Below are 23,172 nucleotides of genomic sequence, written 5' to 3'. Positions count from 1 at the left end.
CCATTTTAAATGTAGCCCTCCATCCTCATTCATTTGAAAATGAACAGCCTGGTTTGCTCCGAGAATGATCTATGTTAAAGTTAACCTGCGAGAAACACTTATTTGGTATCATCGCTCTGGGTGGTGAACCTACCAATGAATGTGACGATCAGAATATCCAGGTAAGGAAGAAACACCTACTGGAGATAAAATATGGATTGTCAGCATCCCTTAGGACAGAGGTCTCCAAACTTGACAACTTTAGGATTTGTGGACTTCAATTCCCAGCATTCCCCAGCCAGTTGAAAACCAGAATAGAATAGAATAGAAGAATAGAATAGAATAGAATAGAATAGAATAGAATAGAATAGAATAGAATAGAATAGTTGGAAGGGACCTTGGAGGTCTTCTAGTCCAACCCCCTGCTTAGGCAGGAAACCCTACTGTCCAAGTAAGTCAGAAAAAGGGTTCTCAGCCTGTTCTCTTTGACTAATGTCTAAACGTTTGGTTTGAAGGTGCTGTCAGAGATCACATTTGTTTCCATCTCAAGTAGTGAGAATCTCACTTTTGCAGAGTGGGCTCCTTTGTTAGGCAGTACCGAGGGCATTAACTGGCCTTCCTCTGGCCCCGAACATCCATGTTTTAGTAATTTACTTGAGCCTTATGACCATCTGTTTTGGGAAGCACAAAAAAAAGGCGAAGAGTCATTTGGAGTCCGGCAGCCCCAAAATCAGATCAAATCAAATCAATAAACTTCTACTGCTGGCCCAGAGCATTCTATCTTTTATGCTGCAGTCTTGAATGGTACCCTTCAGTTTGTGGCATGTGGCAGCCATAATGTCTGATCTCTTTATGGATTTTAAGAGAAGCCCTGCTGGGTTTAACTAAAACAGGGGTCTCCAACCTTGGCAGCTTTAAGACTGGTGGACTTCAACTCCCAGAGTTCCTCAGCCAGCTTTGCTGGCTGAGGAACTCTGGGAGTTGAAGTCCACCAGTCTTAAAGTTGCCAAGGTTGGAGACCCCTGACCTAGGTGACTTTGAGCCTGCCACTTTTTCTCAATGTGATGGAATGTAGTGGACCGAATCCCCAGAAGGGAGGGGCTGCATTCCAGAGGAGCAAGAGACAATTCAATCCAGATAGTCTGTGTAAGAGAAAGAGGGTGAGGACAGCCCCTCCCTAATAGTTCCCATAGTATAAGTTTAATGTAGGCAGAAGGCTGCTTCAGTTTGACAAGGTTGCTGTCCGGTCCCAAAATCCAGAGAGGCACAAAAATGATTCAAACAGATTCTCTTTATTTTTTTTTTCCACATCTATAGGCAAGAATCTTGCAAAACATTCGTATTATCTGGAACTACAGGTAGTCCTCGATGTACGACCACAATTGAGCCCCGGATTTCTGTTGTTGAGCGAGACATTTGTTTAGTGAATTGTGCCCCGTTTTGCGACCTTTCTTGCCTCGTTTGTTAAGTGAATCCCTGCAGTTGGTAACCCGGTTGTTACGTGAATCTAGCTTCCCCGTTGAATTTGCTTGCCAGAAGGTCGCAAAAGAGGATCACGTGATCTTAAGACAGAGCAACGGTCATAAATATGAACCAGCTGCCAAACATCTGAATTTTGATATGTTCATGGGGATGCTGGAAAGGTCCTAAGTGTGAAAAATGGTCATAAGTCACTTTTTTTTAGTGCCATTGTAATTTTGAATGGTCATTAAACGAACTGCTGTAAATCGAGGACTAACCGCCCTATATACTTTGAGAACTATTGGTTCTCTTAACTGCCACATGTGACCGACCCATTTTATTGCCATCATATCTTACTACTGTAATGGGCAGGCTCAGTGGTGGGTTTCAAAAAATTTCTGTGGGCGTGGCTTGGGCGTGGCAGGGGAAGGATACTGTAAAATCTCCATTTCCACCCCAATCCAGGGGAAGGATACTGCAAAATCCCCATTTTCTCCCGATCAGCTGGGACTTGGGAGGCAAAGAATAGATGGGGGCGGGGCCAGTCAGAATTTTTACTACTGGTTCTCCGAACTACTCAAAATTTCCGCTACCGGTTCTCCAGAACTGGTCAGAACCTGCTGAAACCCATCTCTGGGCAGGCTCCATTACAGTCATAACTTCTTGTGGCCCGTCAGTGGCCTGTGCAGCTAGTAGCTGATTCCGACAGTGAGGAGGCTGGTGTGGTGATGCGCCAGCTGCCTGTGCAGCTGGCACTCGAGTCGGACAATGAGGAGGCTGGAGAAGATGTGGTGCCAGAGGCGGGGATTCAGCCAGGGCCTTCAGAAGCTCCCATAAGTGAAGAGGAGGAAGAGGAGGAGCCTTTTCTCAATGCAAGGGTGCACAGAGCTGCCAAAAGGCAGGAGTGGCTCCTCAGGAGGAGGTCTCCTCGAGAGTAAGGCTTGGGGCTAATTGGCCACTCCCTTAGCCTATTTAAGGAAGGACAACGACTGAGGCAATTTGCAGGGAACAACTTCATTCACTCTCCTTCGTGTCTTGATCTTAGTTCTCTGCAAATTGCTTCTGGGCTTTCTGCCAACCATAGTAAGATTACCATTATTTATTCTTTGGATTCTTGTAGGCTGTTAAGAAAGTTAATTAACAGCCTTTGTTTGAAAAAGACTGATTTAATTTAGTAAACTAAGGTTTGTACAGACTTTGTGTGTGCTGCGTTCTTTGGGGTCCGTAGCTGGGGCAGAACATAACTTGAGGACTACCTGCAGAAACATAATTCTCCTGGATCAGTCCAAAGTCTAGCATTTTGTCTCCAGCCAGGTTCTTAGGACAATGTTGAAGGAGGGGTGAAGGCAGCAAGCTATTTGTCCCCTAATAGCTGATCTTGAAGTTGCCTCAACAGCATCCTCACAGCTGTTGGCAGACCGACTCAATTTTTATTTTTATCTTCTCTCCAAACCATTTGATTTTTAACTCCCTGAGACAGGCTAGGTTTAAGGGAGATCTGTGGTGGATTTACCCCACAATCCCTTGTGAGTCGTGGAGATAGATGGGATTCACCTAAAAGTATTAAACTGCACCCAAAAACCCATCTTATTTCCCCAAGTCCCAGTCAAAGGAAGAACTGTGGCTTTTCAACGCTGCAAGTTTTTATTTTTAAAAAAAGTTTGAAGTGTTTGTCCTCCGGAGTCCATTGCACAAACCTCTTAGCGCCATCTGCTGCCTCCCTGTTAATTCCTCCCTTCAGATAATCATAGCCGTGATAATTGTCTTTGGGAAAAAGAAGCCTTAACCGCAATCTGCCTCCCATGCTAATCAAGAGTTATTAGGATCAGGTCTTCCTGTTTTTGAAACGGCAGTCGTTGAACTTCTCTCAAGCCGACAATTACGAAGGCTATTTTCAACCCAAATCCTAAAAATATAGGCTGCTCCGCAGAGGTTGAGATGATCTTAATAGACTGTAATCAAGATGGTTGTGTTGGCTGATTGGAGAAGATGAGTAAGGAAGCAAAGTCTGGGAAAGTTCCTAAGATTGCTATGCTTTATCTTAACTCTCTGTAAATTTCCTGCAATTTTACCACTTGGCAAAATCAGAATGTTCATTGCATTTCTCGGGGGTCTCTTAGATCTAAAGCTCTGGATCAGGGGTCTCCAACCTTGGCAACTTTAAGACTTAAAGTCTTAAAGTTGCCAAGGTTGGAGAGCCCTGCTCTAGATGTTTGCTTTTGACCACAAATTGTCCCTCCTGCCTCTTCCATAGGCTAAGCTTACCTCCTGAGTATTTACGTCTTTTAAAAGCACAGTCATGCATGTCAAAATGCACATTGTATTCAAAGCTGCTCATCATTTGACTGACCAGACTTAATATCCTATGGGTATCTACCAGGGATGAAATCCAGCAGGTTCTGACAGGTTCTGGAGAACCAGTAGCGGAAATTTTGAGCAGTTTGGAGAACCGGTAGAGGAAATTTTGAGTGGTTTGGAGAACCGGCAAATACCACCTCTGGCTGGCCCCAGAGTGGGCTGGGAATGGAGATTTTGCAATATCCTTCCTCCAGGAGTGGGGAGGGAATGGGGATTTTGCAGTATCCTTCCCCTGGAGTGGGGTGGGAATGGAGATTTTGCAGTATCCTTCCCCTGCCACGCCCACCAAGCCACACCACGCCCACCAAGCCATGCCTACAGAACCAGTAGTAAAAAAATTTGGATTTCACCACTGGTATTTACGCTATATTTAAATACATCCTGTTGCCAACAAATGCAGAGGAATAACAGCAGTGTTCAAAAGAAAAAGTACGGCATATGTGACTTTTTATATCTTTGCCTGCTAAGTACTGCAGATCCATGTATATCAGCTCCTGGGCTGTCTGTTTGTTTTCTCTGTAGCCAGACCAAATGCCTTTCTGACACGTGTGACACCATCTCAAACACCAAAAATTATACAGTATTATTCTGAACTAAGTTGCTGGAAATAAGGAGACGGATGTAAGTGGCATCTGGAGAGATTTGGGCTTTAAACGCGTTAGGTTCAAGGGGCCTTTTCCAGTACAGATGTCCACGATCAGATTTTTGGCCAATTTAGCCCAGTGTTTTTCAGGAACATGGAGAGGAAAGCTGAGGTATACAATTACAGCTAATGAGTAAATCACTTTAAGATACATGGACTTCAGTTCCCAGAATTCCATTCATGCTGGCTAGGGAAATCTGGGAACCTTGAATGAAGTCCTAACACCTTTAATGTTTCCACCATTGGGAAACGCTAAAATAAACACACAATGTTGTACAGATTAAGTCCTGCAAAGAATAGGTCACCCAGAGCTGGATCAAGCTTGTGCAATAAAGGGAAACTTTCTGGGATTCTCACTTCTTTGTATGCTTAGCTTTTTTTTTTTCCTTTTTTTGTTTCCCCCAGTGGCATGAGCTGGAGCTGGGGATGGGCATCAGCGGGAAGCAGCATTTTAGCTGAATTCGGGAGCCTCCACTTAGAGTTTATGCATCTTTCAGAACTGTCTGGAAATTCCATATATGCTGAAAAAGTAAGTATGCCCTTCCTTCCTTCCTTCCTTCCTTCCTTCCTTCCTTTCTTCTTTCTTTCTTTCCTTTCTTCCTTCCTTCTTTCCTTCCTCCCTTCCTTCCTTCCTCCCTTCCTTCCTTCCCTTCCTTCCTTCTTTCTTTCTTTCTTTCCTTTCTTCCTTCCTTCTTTCCTTCCTCTCTTCCTTCCTTCCTTCTTTCCTTCCTTCCTTCCTTCCTCTTTTTCTTTCTCTCTCTTATCAATTGGGCGTGAAGTGATTCCTCTCCCTCTTTCAACCTGCTACCACGTCGTCTCCCCTCACAAACACGGTCACCGTGCCACCCAAAACAGCCTCTAATGAAATTCGCTTTGTGTCTGTAACAAGGGCCCAGATTTGAGAAATAGGAATCTCACACCTCCACCTTAATCCCAGCCATAATCATTTTGGCAGTTCCGAATCAAGCGTGTCACTTCTGCTTGTGGCTGTGGCAGAGAACCTGTAAGAGGTTAGGGGGCAACTGCTATTATTAAATCAGGAGCTGAAGCTCGGGGTCTCTTTCGGGCCAAGCATGTTGGCTAACTCCATCCAGTTGTACTGAGACACCGTCTGTCTGCCGGCAAAATTGCTGCTATCCAATATAAGAAAGATCACTGTAGATCAGTGAAGTCTTTAGAACAATGTTTCTCAGCATCTCAGCAGCTAGCATGGATGGATTTCGAACCCCACAATTCCCCAGTTCCGCTGGCTAGGGAATTCTGGGAGTTGACATCCAGCCATCTTAAAAGTTGCCAACACTGAGAAGCACTGCTTTAGAACAGGGGTTGCCAACCTTTCAGACCTCAGGGACCACTAAATTCATAATTTTAAATCCCACAGATCACTAATATGAATTTTTTAAAAAAGATAAATAGTATCTAGTGCAATATAAAAAAATGCAAATAATTTTTCTGTGGACCACCAAAATTTTCTCACGGATCACTGGTTGGTGACCGCGGCTTTAGAATATCTCTCATTCCCTCTGATAGCTTCTTCTGTTACTTCTCTTGAGAAATTGCACAGTAATGGGACTTTTTCCAAAGTGGGTAGAGGCCTGAGTCCTTCTCCTGCTGTGAAGATTCAGAGTTTGAAGAGTGTGGGATGATTATTGCTGAGAGTTGATAGTAGCTGTGGGTACACTTTGCATCTGGTGATTACTTCATGCCCTTCCTCAGTAGATTCTTAGAATACATTTGGAGTCACATTTTGCCAGCAGTCATATAGGCTTGATCGTTTTCCCTAGGCTAGGATGCAAAAGGAAATTTGAGTGGCGGGGGGGAGAGGCATGGAGGAAAAATACTAGGGAAGCCAGGAATCAAATAGAGAAATAATAAGATATAAATGAAGCATAGAATGAGAGAAAGGGCTAGCACAGAAGACGTGCTGGAGAACAGAGGAAATATATGGGAGTTTAGATAGAAGGGAAAAGATACCAGCTGGAAAGGCAAAGTTGAAGCTGAAAACAAGGAAGAGATGCACCACAGGGATGGAGATTATGAATATGCAACTTTAATGGAAAGCCTTTGTTGAAGTTAGGATTAAGTGCCTCATCCTAACATATCCCTTAATATAGGAGAGAGGATGATTCTTATTCAGTGATTTTCCAAGAGGTCAGTTGAGCAGCCCACTCACCTAAGTCCTGTCCCTCCGTCAATGCAAAAACCTGGCTTGTTAATGGATTCGCCCACCCAGAGCATGCTGTCGATTAAAGCTAAAGCTGTATGAGAGCGCGCACGACGGGTGCCGATTGTAAACAGCCATCTGGAGGGAAATGGACTTGGTGAAAAGCTTATCAGTTCATTAGCTCCCAGCTAGAGATTTGTGGACTTTCTTTTTTCTTTAAAAAAAAAAAAATAGGGCATTGCTAATCTACATACGTGTTCAGACTTGAAATGCCAGGGTCTTCAGCGGAGAGAGCTGCACCCCTAATGTGCAGTGGGAGCCAACTTGACAATTGATAAAAGGTTCAAGGTTGACTCAGCCTTCCATCCTTCCGAGGTGGGTAAAATGAGGACCCAGATTGTTGGGGGCAATATGCTATTTAGTAAACTGTCTTTGGTGTAAGCCGCCCAGAGTCCTTGGAGAGTGGGCGGCATAGAAATACGAATAATAAATAAATAAATAAATAAATAAATGGAGCACGCCAACACTTGATCCTTGTGAGCTTAAAAGTCAAGTTTGCAAATCTTGAGCCTGGGGCTAGGTTGCCTTCCCTCCTGTTTGCCAAACGAAGCCACAAGGTTTTAAACAGGATACAAACCCAATCTGCGGTTCTAAGCAAGGGATTCCAGACCTCGGCACTTAAAGTCACAGTTGGTGTTGTTAACATACAGTACAGTATGGTAAAGAAAAGTGAGTCATTACCGAACACATCAAGTTTGCATCAGGCCTGATTAGCTGGATGTCATAACAAATACATGGCTGTAGCTTGATTAGAAACACTGCCTGTAAAAATGAAGATTTCTTGAAACTGGTGAAATTGAACACAAATTAATGGCCTGCTTTTATCTTCTTTTAGCACGTGTCCTCTTAGCTGTTACGGTATCCTTTACAGAGCCGGTTTGGTCTAGTGCAGCGGTGTCAAACTCAATTTCATTGAGGGCCGCGTCAGGGTTATGTTTGACTTCGGGGGACCAGGGTGGGTGTGGCCAGGGTGGGCATGGCCAGCTCGACGTCACCCGTGTCGGGGGCACCTGTTGTCAGGCTTCGGTGCTATCTTAAATAAACTTCATTCTCAAACGCAAAGTCTCTAATGAATCACTTTTATTTAAGAATAGAAAAAATCCGACATTCCTGATTCAAGTTGCAGCCAAACTGGCCCCTCCTTCCAACCCCCTCCTCTTCCGCTCTCCAACCCCAATGTCCCATTGGCCATCATGCAGATCCATCTCTACGTCCCAGCACGTTCTTTTCACAGGAATGTGCCCCCCACCCTCCATCACCCAGGTAACACTATCTGTTGCATTCAGAAAACTAGGTAAAAGTTCATCTCAGCAATAAATCAACGCTTCTGCTCTCTGCTTCATTTCGTTCATGTCAGCGCTGGAAGAGAGCCTAATTTGGAACGCTGACACCTGTGGTGGCCCGAGCGCTTGCCAGTGAAAGCGGGCTCCCGAGCTCCGTTTTGGGCTGCCATGGTCTCCTGCAACCCTCTGCCAGCAAAAACAGAGCTCTAAGTACCCCACGGGCCACATCCGTCCCCTGGACCTTGAGTTTGACACCCCTGGTCTAGTGGTTAAGGCACTACGCTGGAAAATAGGAGACTGTGAGTTCAAGCCCCACCTTGTCATGAAAACCAGCTGGGTGACTGAGCCAGTCACTCCCTCTCAGCCCAACTCACCTCACAGGGTTGTTGTTGCTGTGAGGAAAATAGGAGGAGGATATATTGGATATGTTCGCCACCTTCAGTTATTTGTAAAAATCAAAAAAGGCAGGGTATAAACAGAATAAATGTAATGGCCAAAACAGCCAGCCAAAACAGCTTGTATTGCATTGCAGTTTAGCATGGGAAACTGGTCTGATGCCATTGCACCTTCTGAGGTCAGGGGTTCCTCAGCCATTAGAAGGTCCACAGCCAAGGGGAAACCGGCCAAAATGGGTTATGTGTGTTGCTCGGCAACAGAGGACATTTCAGAGTCTGCCTCTTGTCACGGTTTCTTGCAGTTCTCTTTGGCTTGGGGATCCTGTGGTGTTTTTGGCTGATGTGGAAGGGCTGCTGGAGAAGCAGCTGTTTGCGGATCTTCTGCCACAGATGGCATTCGTGAGGGTGGGCCTATCAGTGATAATAGCTAAATGAAACCTATGCGTTTCAGGACGTTACAGAAGACTGACTAAGAGGCACTGGATGCAAACAAACAAAAATGGCCTCTGCCATCACGGTCCAGCTGTGTTGAGAGCAGTGCAGTCAGCCAAGTTAAAATGACTTTGTCCAGCCTCCTTTAAAACTGGCTAAATCAATGGTCATCGCCGTGTCTGATGGTGTTGAGTTTGTCAAATGAATGTGCAGGAAGTCTTTGACTTTTCATTTAGTGACTGTCCAAAGTTACAACGGCCCTGGAAAAAGTGACTTTTTTTTTTTTAATTTGATTTATATGCCACCCTTCTCTGGAGACTCAGGGCGGCTTACAATGCGTTAAGCAATAGCCTTCATCCTTTTGTATATTTATACAAAGTCAGCTCATTGCCCCCACAACCCAGGTCCTCATTTTACCTACCTTAGAAAGGATGGAAGGCTGAGTCAACCTTGAGCCTAGCGAGATTCGAACCTGCAGTAATTGCAGACAGCTGCTCTTAATAACAGGGTGCTTTAGACCACTGTACTACCAAGGCTCTATTTCACTTTTTTGAAATAGTGACTGTTTTTCACCCTTATGACCATCGCTGCATTCCCCATGGTCACCTGATCAAAATCCAGATGCTTAGCAACTGGTTCATTTTTATGCCAGTCCTGGGATCATGTCATCCCCTTCTGGAACCTTCTGACAAGCAAAGTCAACGGGGAAGCCAGATTCACTTAACAATCACGTTACTAACTTGACAACTTTGGTGATTCACTTAACAGCTATGGCAAGAAAGGCTGTAAAATGGGGCAAAACTGACTGAACAAATGTCTCACTTAGCAACAGAAATTGGCAATCAATTGTGGTCATAAATCAAGGGTTATTTGTATTCCATAAAAAACCTTTCCTTTTATCAGCCTGAAATCTCTCCAAAATTAGCCCCGTACATATAACCAGGGTGGGCTGCTAGGAGTTCGCAGGAGTTCGGGAGAACCTCTAGCTAAGATTCTACAGAGTTTGGAGAACCCCCAAATCCGACTCCTGGCTGGCCCCGCCCACCCCACTCCTCCTCTCCCAGGAGTCCCCACGGGGCCCGTTTTGGATGCAGGTAAGTGCAGGGCGCGTGCGGAGACTAGGGGAGGCCGAAAAACAGGCCTACCGGAAGTTCGGGAAGGCCAGAATCGGGCCCAGAGGGCCTCCGGAGTCTGGGGAGGCTGTTTTCGCCCTCCCAGAGGCTCGTGGAAAACCTCTGGAGCCCAGGGAGGACAAAAATCCCCACCACCACCACCGTGGTGCAGGAAGCCAACTAGATCACGCCCACCCAGTAACTGGGCAGAGAACCCCTTGCTAAAATTTTTGAAGCCCACCCTGGTCATAAGTCACTTTTTTCAGGACCTTTGTAACTTTGAATAGTCACTAAATGAAAAGTTGAGGACTCCCTATATTTGGTGGGTGGCTTCATTATTAATAAAATCAGTTTATTATAAATAGCAAAGAGTTCATAATAGCTGGAGTATTTTTTTTACAATATTTTTTTTTTATATCTCCTTGTAGGTGATGAACATTCGCAAAGTCCTGAATAGAATCGAGAAACCTCAAGGGCTTTATCCAAACTTCCTCAGTCCAGTCACAGGGAACTGGGTCCAGCGTGAGTATTCAGACTCTCTTGGCTGAGCCAAAGTGATGTTTATTAATACATGTCAGACTTCTTAGTGTGACTCCTGAATAAGGGAAAGATGTCCCACCAAATTCTATCCTTCCTCAATGCTAATTGAGACACTCCTTACGCAAACCATCTCTCAAACCAAGCCCTTTGAATAGGTGTGAGACAGCCATCTCTGTTGTCTTGTTTTGCCAAGTGTCTCTTAATACACAAGACCAGAGGTGGGATTCAGCCGGTTCTGTCAGGTTCGGGGAAACTGGTAGCGGCGACTGCGGGAGGCTCCGCCCACCCGCATGGATGTAATGCCGTCCTATTTAGCAACGTTTTCAAGGCTGGGTGCATGCGCGGATGGCGCGTGCATGAGCAAAGAACATGCATGGAAGCCTGAATGCATGCACACATGTGGAGAACCGGTAGGGAAGGTAAGGGAATCCCACCTTTGCACAAGATCACAAAAGGCCAACCAGGAGGGTAGGCGAATTTCAACACATTGATGTCGCAAAGGTGCTTTTTTTTCAAGCGGCAACTGGACTTTCAGGTTTTTCTTTGAAGACATTCCAAGATACTTCATAGACATTCAACGCATGTACAATAGCCATCTCCCCATTAGGAGAGAGGGATATTCCCCCCCCTTTTTTTATGGGGGGGGAAGCAATTTGCTACTGCAGTTGCAAGCACGGATTAGAAATCCAATAGAGGAGAAGGCAGAAGGAACTTGGAAGGATAACAATTGGGACGCCTGATCACGCAGTAACCAAACTGGTGGGGATGGAAAAGGAAGATTCGTATAGGAGCGCTTTTCTAAAATTGAAGCAGAATGTAGTTTTGAAAAAAGAAAATAACAGCTGGAGCTCAAGACCTAGCACAGGTCTTGAAACCACCAAAGGAAAACAATAGAGCAGTGTTTCTATCTATGGCAGCTTGAAGGTGGATGGACTTCAACTCCCAGAATTCCCCAGCCAGCATTCCATGGCTGGCTGGGGAATTCTGGGAGTCGAAGTCCATCCTCCTTCAAGCTGCCATGATTGAGAAACACTGCAATAGAGCATAAGGAGATGCATATACTTTTAGGTCGTTATCTAACAAAATTTAATTCGGTGGTGAAAAAAATAAGGTTCTACATTTAGGCAAGAAAAACAAAATGAACAGGTATAGTATATGTGGTACCTCGCTCAATAGTAGTAACTGTGAGAGGATCTTGGAGTCCTAGTGGACAATCATTTAGATATGAGCCAGCAGTGTGCTGCAGCTGCCAAAAAAGCCAACACAGTCCTGGGCTGCATAAACAGAGGGATAGAATCAAGATCTCGTGAAGTGTTAATACCACTTTATAATGCCTTGGTAAGGCCGCACTTGGAATACTGCATTCAGTTTTGGTCACCACCATGATGTGAAAAAGATGTTTAGACTCTAGAAAGAGTGCAGAGAAAAGCAACAAGGATGATTAGGGGACTGGAGCAGGGGTGGGTTCTACTTATCTTTACTATCGGTTTGCAATGGGGCCACATGCATGCGCAGAAGCATTTTGATGATGTCAGAGTCAGTGTGCAGAGCCTCCTGTCGGTTTTACTACCGGTTCTATAGAACCGGTGCGAACTGGGGGCAACCCACCACTGGACTGGAAGCTAAAACATATGAAGAACGGTTGCTGGAACTGGGTATGTCTAGTTTGATGAAAAGGAGGACATGGGGAGACATGATAGCAGCCTTCCAATATTTCAGGGGCTGCCACAAAGAAGAGGGAGTCAAGCTATTCTCCAAAACACCTGAAGGCAGGACAAGAAGCAATGGGTGGAAGCTAATCAAGGAGAGAAGCAACTTAGAACGAAGGAGAAATTTCTTGACAGTTAGAACAATTAATCAGTGGAACGACTTGCCTGCAGAAGTTATGAATGCTCCAACACTGGAAGTTTTTAAAAAGAGATTGGATAACCATTTGTCTGAAGTGGTGTAGGGTTTCCTGCCTAAGCAGGGGGTTGGACTAAAAGACTTCCTAGGTCCCTTCCAACTCTGTTATTCTATTCTATTCTAAAAGATGGGGGGGGAGGTTCAGCTTGCTTGTCATCCAAAGAGACTTCTGGAAACTGCGAGATTAAAGATTGAAAAAAATGTGCTTCCTCTGACACTTGAAATAATATAGAGGTCATGAATAGCCTTTGCATAGAGTTTTCAGCCAAGTTCTTGAGAGAATTCAAGCTTATCAGAATTCAGAGGAGAACAAAGATGGAAGAGGAACACAAGGACGTATCCTATGAGGACAGACTGAAAGAACTTTGGCAGGTTCAGTCTGGAGGAAAGAAGATTTAAAGGAGACAGGATATTTATTAATTATTTGTTAACATTTATTTTATTACAAATTGTTTAAAAAAAATACACCAAAATGCAAAAAAGGGAACTACAAAAACAAAATAAAGAAACAAATGGTAGACAAATGCAAAGGAAAAACAAAAAGCCGTAATGAGCCAAAACCCAAATGAAGGGGGAAATTATGAACCATCTAGGCATGCCCGTTGTATATCAACAATTAAACAATATAAGGAAATGTCAAATTCAGAGGGGGAAAAATACTCTCTTTTTCTCGCAAAACATCATGAATCTCTGCCAAAGAGAAACATATGGCACCATTTTTGATAATTGGGGTGGGGGGAAGAGTATTTGCAAAAGTGAATAAATTACACATGCTTTGAATCCAATTGTTAATGTCCAGAATAAGAGTACTTTTCCAATTGCTCCAAATAGCTTGCTTAGTAATTCCCCTGCCTGAGATAACCAAATTGGAGCAGACAGATGTACTCGTGCATTAAGAGAAACTACAGGGAAAATGGGCAGGGATTACTTTCCTTGGCCATAGGACTGGGCATATCCAGGTTCGCCCTAAGCTTTGTCTCAAGCCAGCCTAAAATATACTATAGAGCAGAGGTCTTCAAATTTGGCAGCTTTAAGACTTGTGGACTTCAACGCCCAGAATTCTCTAGCCAGCTTTGCTGGGCGTTGAAGTCCACAAGTCTTAAAGCTGCCAAGTTTGAAAACCTCTGCTATAGAGGGACACTTCGGTATTCATCCTTAATTGATTCCACGAGGCACAATGAGCACCAAACATTTTCTCCCCATAAGGAATAATGTAGTGAGTCATAAAGCAGCCGACACTGACAAATTTTAGCTTGGGCATTGAGTACCAAACAAATGATGTACCAAACAAACAATGAGTACCAGGACAAAATATTCATGTCAAAATGCGTCAAGTACCAAACTCGATGAGTTTCAAAGGAGTTTGACTACCAAGGTACCACTGTATTGCAATATGCAATCCAGTCAGGCTTTTGTCAGCTTTCCTATACCATTATACAAGATTTCCCAATCTTGGTGACTTTAACGCTTGCGGACTTCAACTCCCAGAATTCCCCAGCCAGCATGGCTGGCTGGGGAATTCTGGGAGTTGAAGTCCACACATTTTAAAAGCTGCCAAGATTGAGAAACCCTGCATTACAGGCTCACACAAATCAATCACAAAGAAGCCCGCTAATCTGAAAACATGCTGTAAATTAAGCTCTGTTTGAGGTGGAAATCCCACAGGGTAACAGTAGATGAGGGGGTATATATCAGTGGTGAAATCTAAAATTTGTTACTACTACCGGTGGCTTGGTGGGGGTGGGGGTGGTAATGTGACTGGGTGGGCGTGGCCAATTATTTTTTTACTTTTAAAACCATTTTTTTACATGTAAAACCATGTAAAAAAATGCTTTCAAAAGGCCCTGACGATCCCAGCTGAGTTGCCTGATCATCAGAGGGTTTTTAAAAAACCCTCTGCCAATCAGGCAACTCAACTGGGATCGTCAGAGCTTGGCTCGTCAGAGGCATTTAAAAGAAAAAAAGCCTCTGATGATCGCGCAGGTCAGCTGGGCATGGGGAGCGGGGCCAGGGATTTTTGCTACCGGTTCTCTGAACTGCCCACCGCCATCGCTACCTACTCGCCCAAGCCAATCCGAACTGGGAGCATTTCACCCCTGGTATATACATTTGCATCCTAGATTAGGTGGAGAGGTGGGCTTCAAAAATTTTAGCAAGGGTTTCTCTATCTGGTTGCTTGGTGGGCGTGGCCTAGTCGGCCTCCTGCACCATGGTGTGGGGGGGCATTTTTTTCCTCCCCGGGCTCCGGAGGCTTTCCTCAAGCCTCCGGGCAGGCGAAAACGGCCTCCCCAGGCTCCAGAGGCACTCTGGGCCCATTTCTGGCTTTCCCAAACTTCCAGTAGGCCTGTTTTTCACCTTCCCCGAGCCTCCGCTCTTGCCCTGCACTTACCTGCATCCAAAATGGGCAGTGTGGGGACTCCTTGGAGGGGAGAGGAGAGGTGGCAGGGCCAGCCACGAGTTGGGATTTGGGATTTGTACAAACTGCACAGAATCTTAGCTAGAGGTTCTCCCGAACCCGTTTGTTTGTTTGTTTGTTTGTTTTATTAGATTTATATACCGCCCTACTCCCGAAGGATTCAGGGCGGTGAACAGGCACAAAATAAAATACATAGATACAAAAGTTAAAAAACATAATTAAAACCAGATTAAATAATTTAGCCCGAGACAATTAAAAATCCCAATAATTTAAAACAGATTAAAATTTTGATTTAAAAGAATTTTAAAACAGGGGACAAAATTAGGCCAGGCCGACTTGCTGGAATAGGAGAGTCTTAAGAGCACGGCGGAAAGTGCGCAGATGTGGGATCCTCCGTATCTCTGGGGGGAGCTTGTTCCAGATAGTGGGTGCCCCCACAGAGAAGGCCCTCCCCCTGGGGGCCGCCAGTCAACATTGTTTAGCTGACGACACCCGGAGGAGCCCCTCTCTATGAGAGTGTACCGGCCGGTGGGAGGCTGCTTGTGGTAGTAGGCGATCCCTGTGAACCCCCTGCAGCCCACCCCTGGTTAGGTGGCATAGAAAATAAATTTCACTGGTGCTTATTCTTTCTCTTGCTCTCTCTTCACTTGTTTTTTCTGGGAGGAGGGGGGGGGAGTTTTTCTGGGAGGAGGGGATAACTCGCATGTCCTTGGATACCCTGGAGCATTGATGCTGAGATGTAGAAATAAAATCCCCCCCCCCTCCAGCATGCTATTCCCATTATAAATTTGATCCAGTTTTTGCCCGCAGGCAGATTTCCCCTAACAGGTTCTGCAGCAGGGCAGTCTGAAGAGGTAGCCATGGAAAAGCCCCTCAGTATTCTGGAGACATCTTCACGCCTGGCACCACGGTGTTTTCTCTTCCTCCCCTCCTTCAACCTGTTCCTTCAAATGTCTCTAATATTCATTCCAGGCATCGAATCACACTTAACAAAATGCCGATGAACTCTCCAGATGCTGCGAGTTCAATCTACACGGCGTGGCTGAGATTTTTTTGGGGGGGGGGCTTGCAAATCTCATGAACTTGCAATGCTATCCTGTCCAAGAGTCTTTTGTGCTGTTTTTGACACTTGACTCTAAGGTTCTCTTTGCCTTCCCTTCACAAGGGAGGAAGGGGGGGCTGATAGAGAAAGACAATAATGGATAAGGCTATGTATTGATTTCTGTTCAAAGGGGAGCACAAAATGTATTGGGAACAGCCCAGCTTCCTGAATAACTTCGTTTCTAGTTTCTAGTCCTTAAGGTGATTTTTAAGAACCCAAAGGAATCAAAGACTCTTCAAACTGCAGAATGAAGTGTATTATGGTACTTTATAGATATATTTTCAGTGCCAAACTTTATTACTCCCACGGTGACAGTACCTTGTAGTAGAAGATCTGGGTCCAGATCTTAATTGGTCATTTGCTTCTTTACTCTGCTCAAGTGCAGTTGCTAGGCAAAGACAGAGCAAAATTATTTAATCTTGACTCCTTTGAGAAGACGCCAGAGAGAGGCAGTTGTCTCTGGATGATGGGCTAATAATCTGGGGGGGGTTGTTTTGCTATCCCTCTCTTCCCTTGACCCCTTTAAGGAATTTAGGCATTAAAAATACAAAAGAAGCAGTCTAACTTCCAAATTGTTTGTGTTCCTGTGCACGTTTCTTACTGGAGAGGACGTTCTCCAGTTGGTTAAAATAAAATGTATAAAACATTAGTCAATCAAAGCATCTTCAGTGCAGCTGTTTGACTTTTCTAATGACAAGTTGTCTTCTTCTTCCCGTCGCTGTAGATCACGTCTCTGTTGGTGGCCTTGGGGACAGTTTTTATGAATATCTGATCAAATCTTGGCTCATGTCAGATAAGCAAGATAGCGAAGCAAAAACCATGTATGATAAAGCTCTGGAGGTAAGGCGGAGAATGAAGCATCATTCCCTTTGCGCTTGATCAACAGCAAGTACTTTATGAGAAACCCCATAGAGCAGTGATGGCTAACCTTTTCCGCACCGAACCCCCAAAATGCAATGCGAGCACAGCCCCCTGCATGCGCCCTGGCCCCCTGCGCATGCGGATGCGCCCCTGCATGCCCCCGACCCCCTGCAAATGCGCCCCCCGCTTGCATCCTACCCCCGTGCATGTGTGCGCGGTCCCCCACGTGCCTTGACACCCCCCCCACATGTGCGGCAGAGACCCGAAGATCAGCTGGCTGGCAGGAGGCACGTGCGCATGCACAATGGAGCTAAACTGGGCTGACAGCTTGCGTGCCAATAGAGGGGGCGCTGCATGTCCTTGTAAGCCGCCCTGAGTCTCCGGAGAAGGGCAGCATATAAATCAAAATAAATAAATAAATAAATAAATAAATAAATAAATAAATAAATAAATAAATAAATAAATAAATAAATAAATAAATAAATAAATAAATAAATAAATAAATAAATAAATGTCTGGCACAAGTTCCATAGGTTTGCCATCACGGCAGGGGTAAAATGTAAAATGTGTTACTACCGGTTCTGTGGGCGTGGTTTGATGGGGGTAATGTGACTGGGTGGGCGTGGCCAACTTTTTTTTTTTTTTACTTTTCAAAGCATTTTTTGAATGCTTTGAAAAGCCTCTGGCGATCAGGCAACTCAGCTGGGATTGTCAGAGTCTTTTCAAAGCATTTTTTTTACCACCTCTTCAGCCAAGAGGTTGCAGAAAAAAATGCTTTGAAAAGCCTCTGAGGATCCCAGCTGAGCCGCGCAATCCTCAGAAGCTTTTTTTTTTAACTTTTAAAAGCATTTTTTCGTCGGAAGAGGTTGTAGAAAAAATGCTTTTAAAAGTAAAAAAAAAAACTTCTGATGATCATGCGACTCAGCTGAGCATGGTGGGGGGGGGGGCACGCAGGGATTTTTGCTACCGGTTCTCCGAACCACCCACTGCTATCGCTACCGGATCAGGTGATCCAGTCCAAACCGGGAGCATTTCACCCCTGCATCACGGCCATAGAGGATGGAAGTGGATGGCCAAGATTCAGATCTTACCGTTGAACAGAATCACTGGACAGACTTAGGCCATCCAGCCATCCTTCTAAGATTAAGTTGGGTTTGGGCATCATGATTCAGAAACAGGGTGTTTTCCAAAGGGGGTTCTCATTCCAGGTTTTCCATCTCTACAGAGGCATCAGAAGAAAATTAAAAGCTTGTGGTTCCAGTTTTCATTATCTGCCACCCGTTCATCATTGAGTCCAAATCCTGAACTGTAGTTAGTTTTAACCATGATTGGTTTATTTATTCAATTTCTGTAGCCACCCATCTCAATCAATAACTCTGAACGGCTTATAGCTCCAAAAGTATAAAAACGATTAAAACAATAAAGAAACAAACTAAATATACACAATAAAGAAACAAACTAAATATACACAGCAGCCGAGATACTTAGCCAGTTCCCTGAAAATAAGACATCCCCTGATAATAAACCCAATCGGGCTTTTGAGCGCATGCACTAAAATAAGCCCTCCCCGAAAATATTTAAACGCAGAGCTGGAAATCAGGTAAGACGGCAAGAGGAGCCCCATCTTGCTCCAAATGCCCCAAAATAATAAGACCTCCCCAAAAATAAGGCCAAGCGCTTATCTCGGGGTTCAAAAAAATGTAAGACAGGGTCTTATTTGGGGGGAAAAATGGTATTATATTTATTTATTGATACTAGCAAACTCCACAACACGTGAAATATTAAAGAGTTTGTTTCATTATTAATGTTAAGAATGGCTCGTTGGCTTCAGGAAACATGGCACATTGCAGTCATTCAGAATCAAAACCGTTTCAAGCTGCTTCGTCTGGAGCCCTTTTGCTTCCTTGGTGAAACATCCTATTTCATGGGCAAAGTCCACAAATCATTTCAAGTATTTTTGTATAAAGGCTTTTGGCTGAAAAAGAAAAAAACAGAGATATTTTGAGTTCCAACTTCTGCTAGGATGCTCTACACAGGATGTTTTGAATTCAGTTAGAGAAGTTGGATACACTACTGAACAAAACTAAAAGGTTAAACTTAAACTTATGACTGTATGACTGTAATCTTGTTGCTGGTATCCTTAAGATTTATATGGACTGTTTCCCTATGACTATCATTAAGCGTTGTACCTTATGATTCTTGACGAACGTATCTTTTCTTTTATGTACACCGAGAGCATATGCACCAAGACAAATTCCTTGTGTGTCCAATCACACTTGGCCAATAAAGAATTCTATTCTATTCTATTCTATTAAACAAGGTGTGTTCAGCTTGTGTGGCATGGACTTTATATGGCCCTGCACAGCTAGTAATCACAAGATCGCAAATTTTTAACATTATTAATTCCTCTTCACTCAATGTGGCCCCAGCAAGGCAAAAGATTGCCCAACCAAGGTTTAACAGTTCCAAACTCTTCTTTATGGCCATGCTGGATAAGACAATAGGAAAGTCAGTGGATCCTATGTTCCTATCCTCATTGCCATAAAAGATGATTGAATGTGTTCTCCAAACTAGCTACAGGTTTTAAAAGCAGTGAGAGAGGTGCTGGTGTACTGTGGTTCTATAACTTTCTGAACAGTCTATTTTGAAAATGGAGAAAAGCCCAAGCGAATGGTATTCGGGGCTAGAAGATGTAATATTGCCTATCTCTGAAAGAGTTCTGCATTTTCAATGTTTTTTTTAGCCTGGTTGTGTGGTTGAGTTTTGGTTGAATCATGGACATTTGCAGGACGAGAGGAAAGGGCAAGGGATGCCTCAATACATGATGGATGATCTCATCACGCAAATGAGGCAATTATGTAATCTGCGTCATCTCTTGTTCACGGACATCTTAAGTGTTGATTCATCCGATAAAATTACAGATGAATGGCTCAACAAGTAAACAGGTTCACATCAATAGAAAAGACAGCGAGGATAAATGCCGTTCCTTCTAACTTTGGCCTGATGAATTGAACATCTGCACTGCAAATTGTGGAGCTGGACTCCAGCTGTGACAAAAAAGCCTACAGCTCTTGAAAATCCTGGAAGCCAGTAACTTTGGCAGGAGAAGTTGAAATATCATTGTATTTTCCATCATTATGAAGAATATAGAAAGCCACTTCTTTATTCTTCCTTTTCTATTTTTTTCTCAAGTTTTCTTTCCTTGCACTTTTTGCTTTCTCTTTGCTTTCTTTTTTTTCCCTTAAGTTTATATTAGTATATTTTGCTTTTATGTTTGTTTATGCTTTTTTAAAAGATTCAAGAAAAATATATCTATTACATATATATCAGGGGTGCAATCCAGCAGGTTCTGATAGGTTCTGGAGAATCAGTAGTAGAAATTTTGAGCAGTTCAGAGAACCAGCAAATACCACCTCTGGCTGGCCCCAGGAGTGGGGAGGGAATGGGGATTTTGCAGTATTCTTCCCATGCCACGCCCACCAAGCCACATCCACAGAACCAGTAGTAAAAAAAATGTGGATTTCACCACTGATATGTATATTTAAAGCTGATTCTACTGATAATCAATTCTGAACCAGGTTGCTCTGTCTTGTACATTAAACATCCTTCACATGCAGCTATTGTGTTACCCCATTTTTCTCTACTCTTAAGTAACAGATGGTCACTGCCTCCAAGGGGTGGCTTCAATCCCCCTTTGGAATCTTCCTTGGCTCTTGACCACCAAGGTCAATGAGGAAACCAGGAGGAAATAGCAAATTATAGTCACACAAGAGCTTCGCATAACAACCATGCAGCCTCACTTAGTGATTGCAACAAGGACTGGCGAAACTGTTGTCACTTAGTGGCACAATTGCATGACATGATATGACATCGTACATAACAAAGTTTCCAGTCACAGTTGTGGATTGTTAAGTGAAGAGTAACCTGTAAGAGCCTTGGTGGCGCAGCAGACTAAAAGTGCTGTTAAGTACTGTTAAGTAGCACCAGCTGCCTGCAATTACTGCAAGTTCGAATCTCACCAGGCTCAAGGTTGACTCAGCGTTCCATTCTTTCGAGGTAGGTAAAATGAGGACCCGGATTGTGGGGGCAATAAGATGACTTTGTATAAAAAAGATACAAAAGCCCTACTAAGCAGGTATATACAAAAATATGAAGGCTATTGCTTAATGCATTGTAAGCCGCCCTGAGTCTCCAGAGAAGGGCGGCATATAAATTGAACCAATAAATAAATAATTTAAAACTGCAATTAGTCCACTATAAGGCCACCTGTGTATTTACTGGTTCTTGCTACTGGAACTATATTCTTCCACGTCCTATATTGGTTGCTGATTGGTTTCTGGATACAATTTATGGTACGGGTGTTGTGTTACGAAGCTTTTTGAAGCAGAGACTAGATGACTAACCATAATGGCCATCTCCTTTCGTATATTGGGTGAACCATTGGACTATTTGCATGCGTAGTTTTTGACACTTCTACCAGTGTTAAACCTGCTTCGTTTTTCTTTGTTCCACACAAATAATTCACTCTCTCTTTTCCAAATGCTGTGAAATTTAGGCCATAGAAAAGCACCTTGTCAAAAAATCACCTGGTGGACTAACCTATATTGCCGAATGGCGAGGAGGCATCTTGGATCATAAAATGGGGCACTTGGCTTGCTTTTCTGGGGGCATGATAGCCCTCGGAGCGGAACACGCCCTGGAAGAAGAGAAACAGCATTACTTGGATCTAGCTGGGAAAATAACACACACTTGTCACGAATCTTACATTCGCTCAGGTAAGAATCTAAAAATCCAACCCCGTTTTTGAAAAAAGGTTCTGCGCACTCTTGTTCACCAGTTAATATTGTACACAGGTAATCTCCATTAGTGAAGCCACACTTCCCAGTCCTCACCTCATCCTCAACTACTGCTGTTGGCCATCTGCTTCCAGTTGCCCAGCTGAAGTCACAAATGCACCACTGTGTTGTTATAACCGATTATTTGTTAGTCTCCATGTTCTGCCAGAGCTGGAAAGTACCTCCAGCTGAAAGGTGTCAATTGTTTATTGAAGCGGGCAAGGGACGATGGATAGATCTTTTTTATTTTTATATTGTTGTCTTGACTTACTTTTCTTCTTTCCTATTTTTCTTGTAAAGCATAGCAAATAAAGTATTGAAGCGGTCAAGAGATGGTAGATGGATGATTTTTTTTTCCTGTTGTTCTGAGTTACTTTTTCTTTTCTGTCGCTCTCTCCTTCCTTTTCCTTTTTTCTTTTTTTAAGTAGGTGACATGATTAGAAGTTAGACAAGAAAGAAAGGAAAAGTTTCTTAATAAAGGGTGATATGATCAAAAGCTAGAATAAGTGATAGAAACAAGAAAAGGGGGAATATTAGTGTATACTTTTTACATCGTAAAATGAAAGTAATAAGAGAAAATGTGGAATAATTGAATAATGAAAAACTATAAATTAATATAAGTATGCATTATTAATAGAAATATATAAGCGGATTGAATGTAAGGATTATGATTAACTTGATTAGTTTTATTTGTATTAAAATGTATGACACTCAGGTGCCACACTGTTCAAGCACTGATTTGATATTTTGATAAAAAATAAAAAAAATAAATATATAAACACCTTGAAAGGTGTCAATTGTCAGTCTTGACAAAAGGACGGCATTTGATCTAGTCTTGGGTACAAACCAACCAGGGCCGCTCATGAATAATCTCAAGCAGAAGCTTTATTGTTAGTCACCCATGTTGCAAGAATCTCACCAGACTGACTGCATTCCCTTGGGAACGGTCAGATAAGGCTTCATAGATTCTGGGGACGGCCTCTAACCCAGACCCCTTTTAAAGACCTTCTGGAGAATCAATCACATCTAGATTGGTTATCTTTTTCCTCTTTTAATGTCCAAACTGAGGATTGGTCTATTTCCTTCAGTTTAACTTGAATAGTGATGATGTTTGCTTCTCCAGGTCAGGTCCTTCTAATGGAAATTATGCAGGCACTTAAGGCTTAGGATCAATTCATTTTTTTCACTTGCAAGAGATCTGAAAAATGTTTCTACTTCGCCGTGAAAGTGTTCATGATATACTGTGTACTTGTTTAGTGAATTCACACATTCACCCCAAATTTTAGCTGACCCTGCAGCTATCAAAGCATCCTCTGACCATTCTGTTTTGTTGTTTTTGTTTTTGTTGTTGTTTTGTTGTTGTTTTTGTGGCTAGATACCAACCTGGGCCCTGAAGCATTTCGGTTTGATTCTGGAACGGAAGCGATGGCCACGCGACTCAGCGATCGTTATTACATCCTGCGCCCCGAGGTTGTAGAGAGCTACTTCTACTTGTGGAGGTTGACACATGACCCCAAGTACAGAGAGTGGGGTTGGGAAGCTGTCCAAGTAAGTCAGAAAAAGGGTTCTCAGCCTATTCTCTTTGACTAACGTCTAAATGTTTGGTTTGAAGGTGTTGTCGGAGAT

At 43.5% G+C, this 23,172-nt stretch overlaps 1 protein-coding gene across 2 annotated transcripts in view; it reads left to right on the top strand.

The window, feature by feature from the left end:
- Positions 1-23,172, top strand: part of MAN1C1 (mannosidase alpha class 1C member 1) — a 204,657-nt gene that overhangs the window by 174,456 nt on the left and 7,029 nt on the right. For both annotated transcript variants that reach the window (XM_034413506.3, XM_034413507.3), the window contains exons 6-10: positions 4,847-4,970; positions 10,316-10,409; positions 16,575-16,690; positions 21,267-21,486; positions 22,922-23,094. In XM_034413506.3, coding sequence (XP_034269397.1) covers positions 4,847-4,970; positions 10,316-10,409; positions 16,575-16,690; positions 21,267-21,486; positions 22,922-23,094 — 727 coding nt within the window. The remainder of the gene's footprint in view (positions 1-4,846; positions 4,971-10,315; positions 10,410-16,574; positions 16,691-21,266; positions 21,487-22,921; positions 23,095-23,172) is intronic.

This window comes from Pantherophis guttatus, chromosome 10 (assembly GCF_059756535.1).
Source record: "Pantherophis guttatus breed Tessera chromosome 10, ASM5975653v1, whole genome shotgun sequence".
NCBI lineage: Eukaryota > Metazoa > Chordata > Lepidosauria > Squamata > Colubridae > Pantherophis > Pantherophis guttatus.
This window is presented reverse-complemented; position numbering and strand designations above follow the sequence as displayed.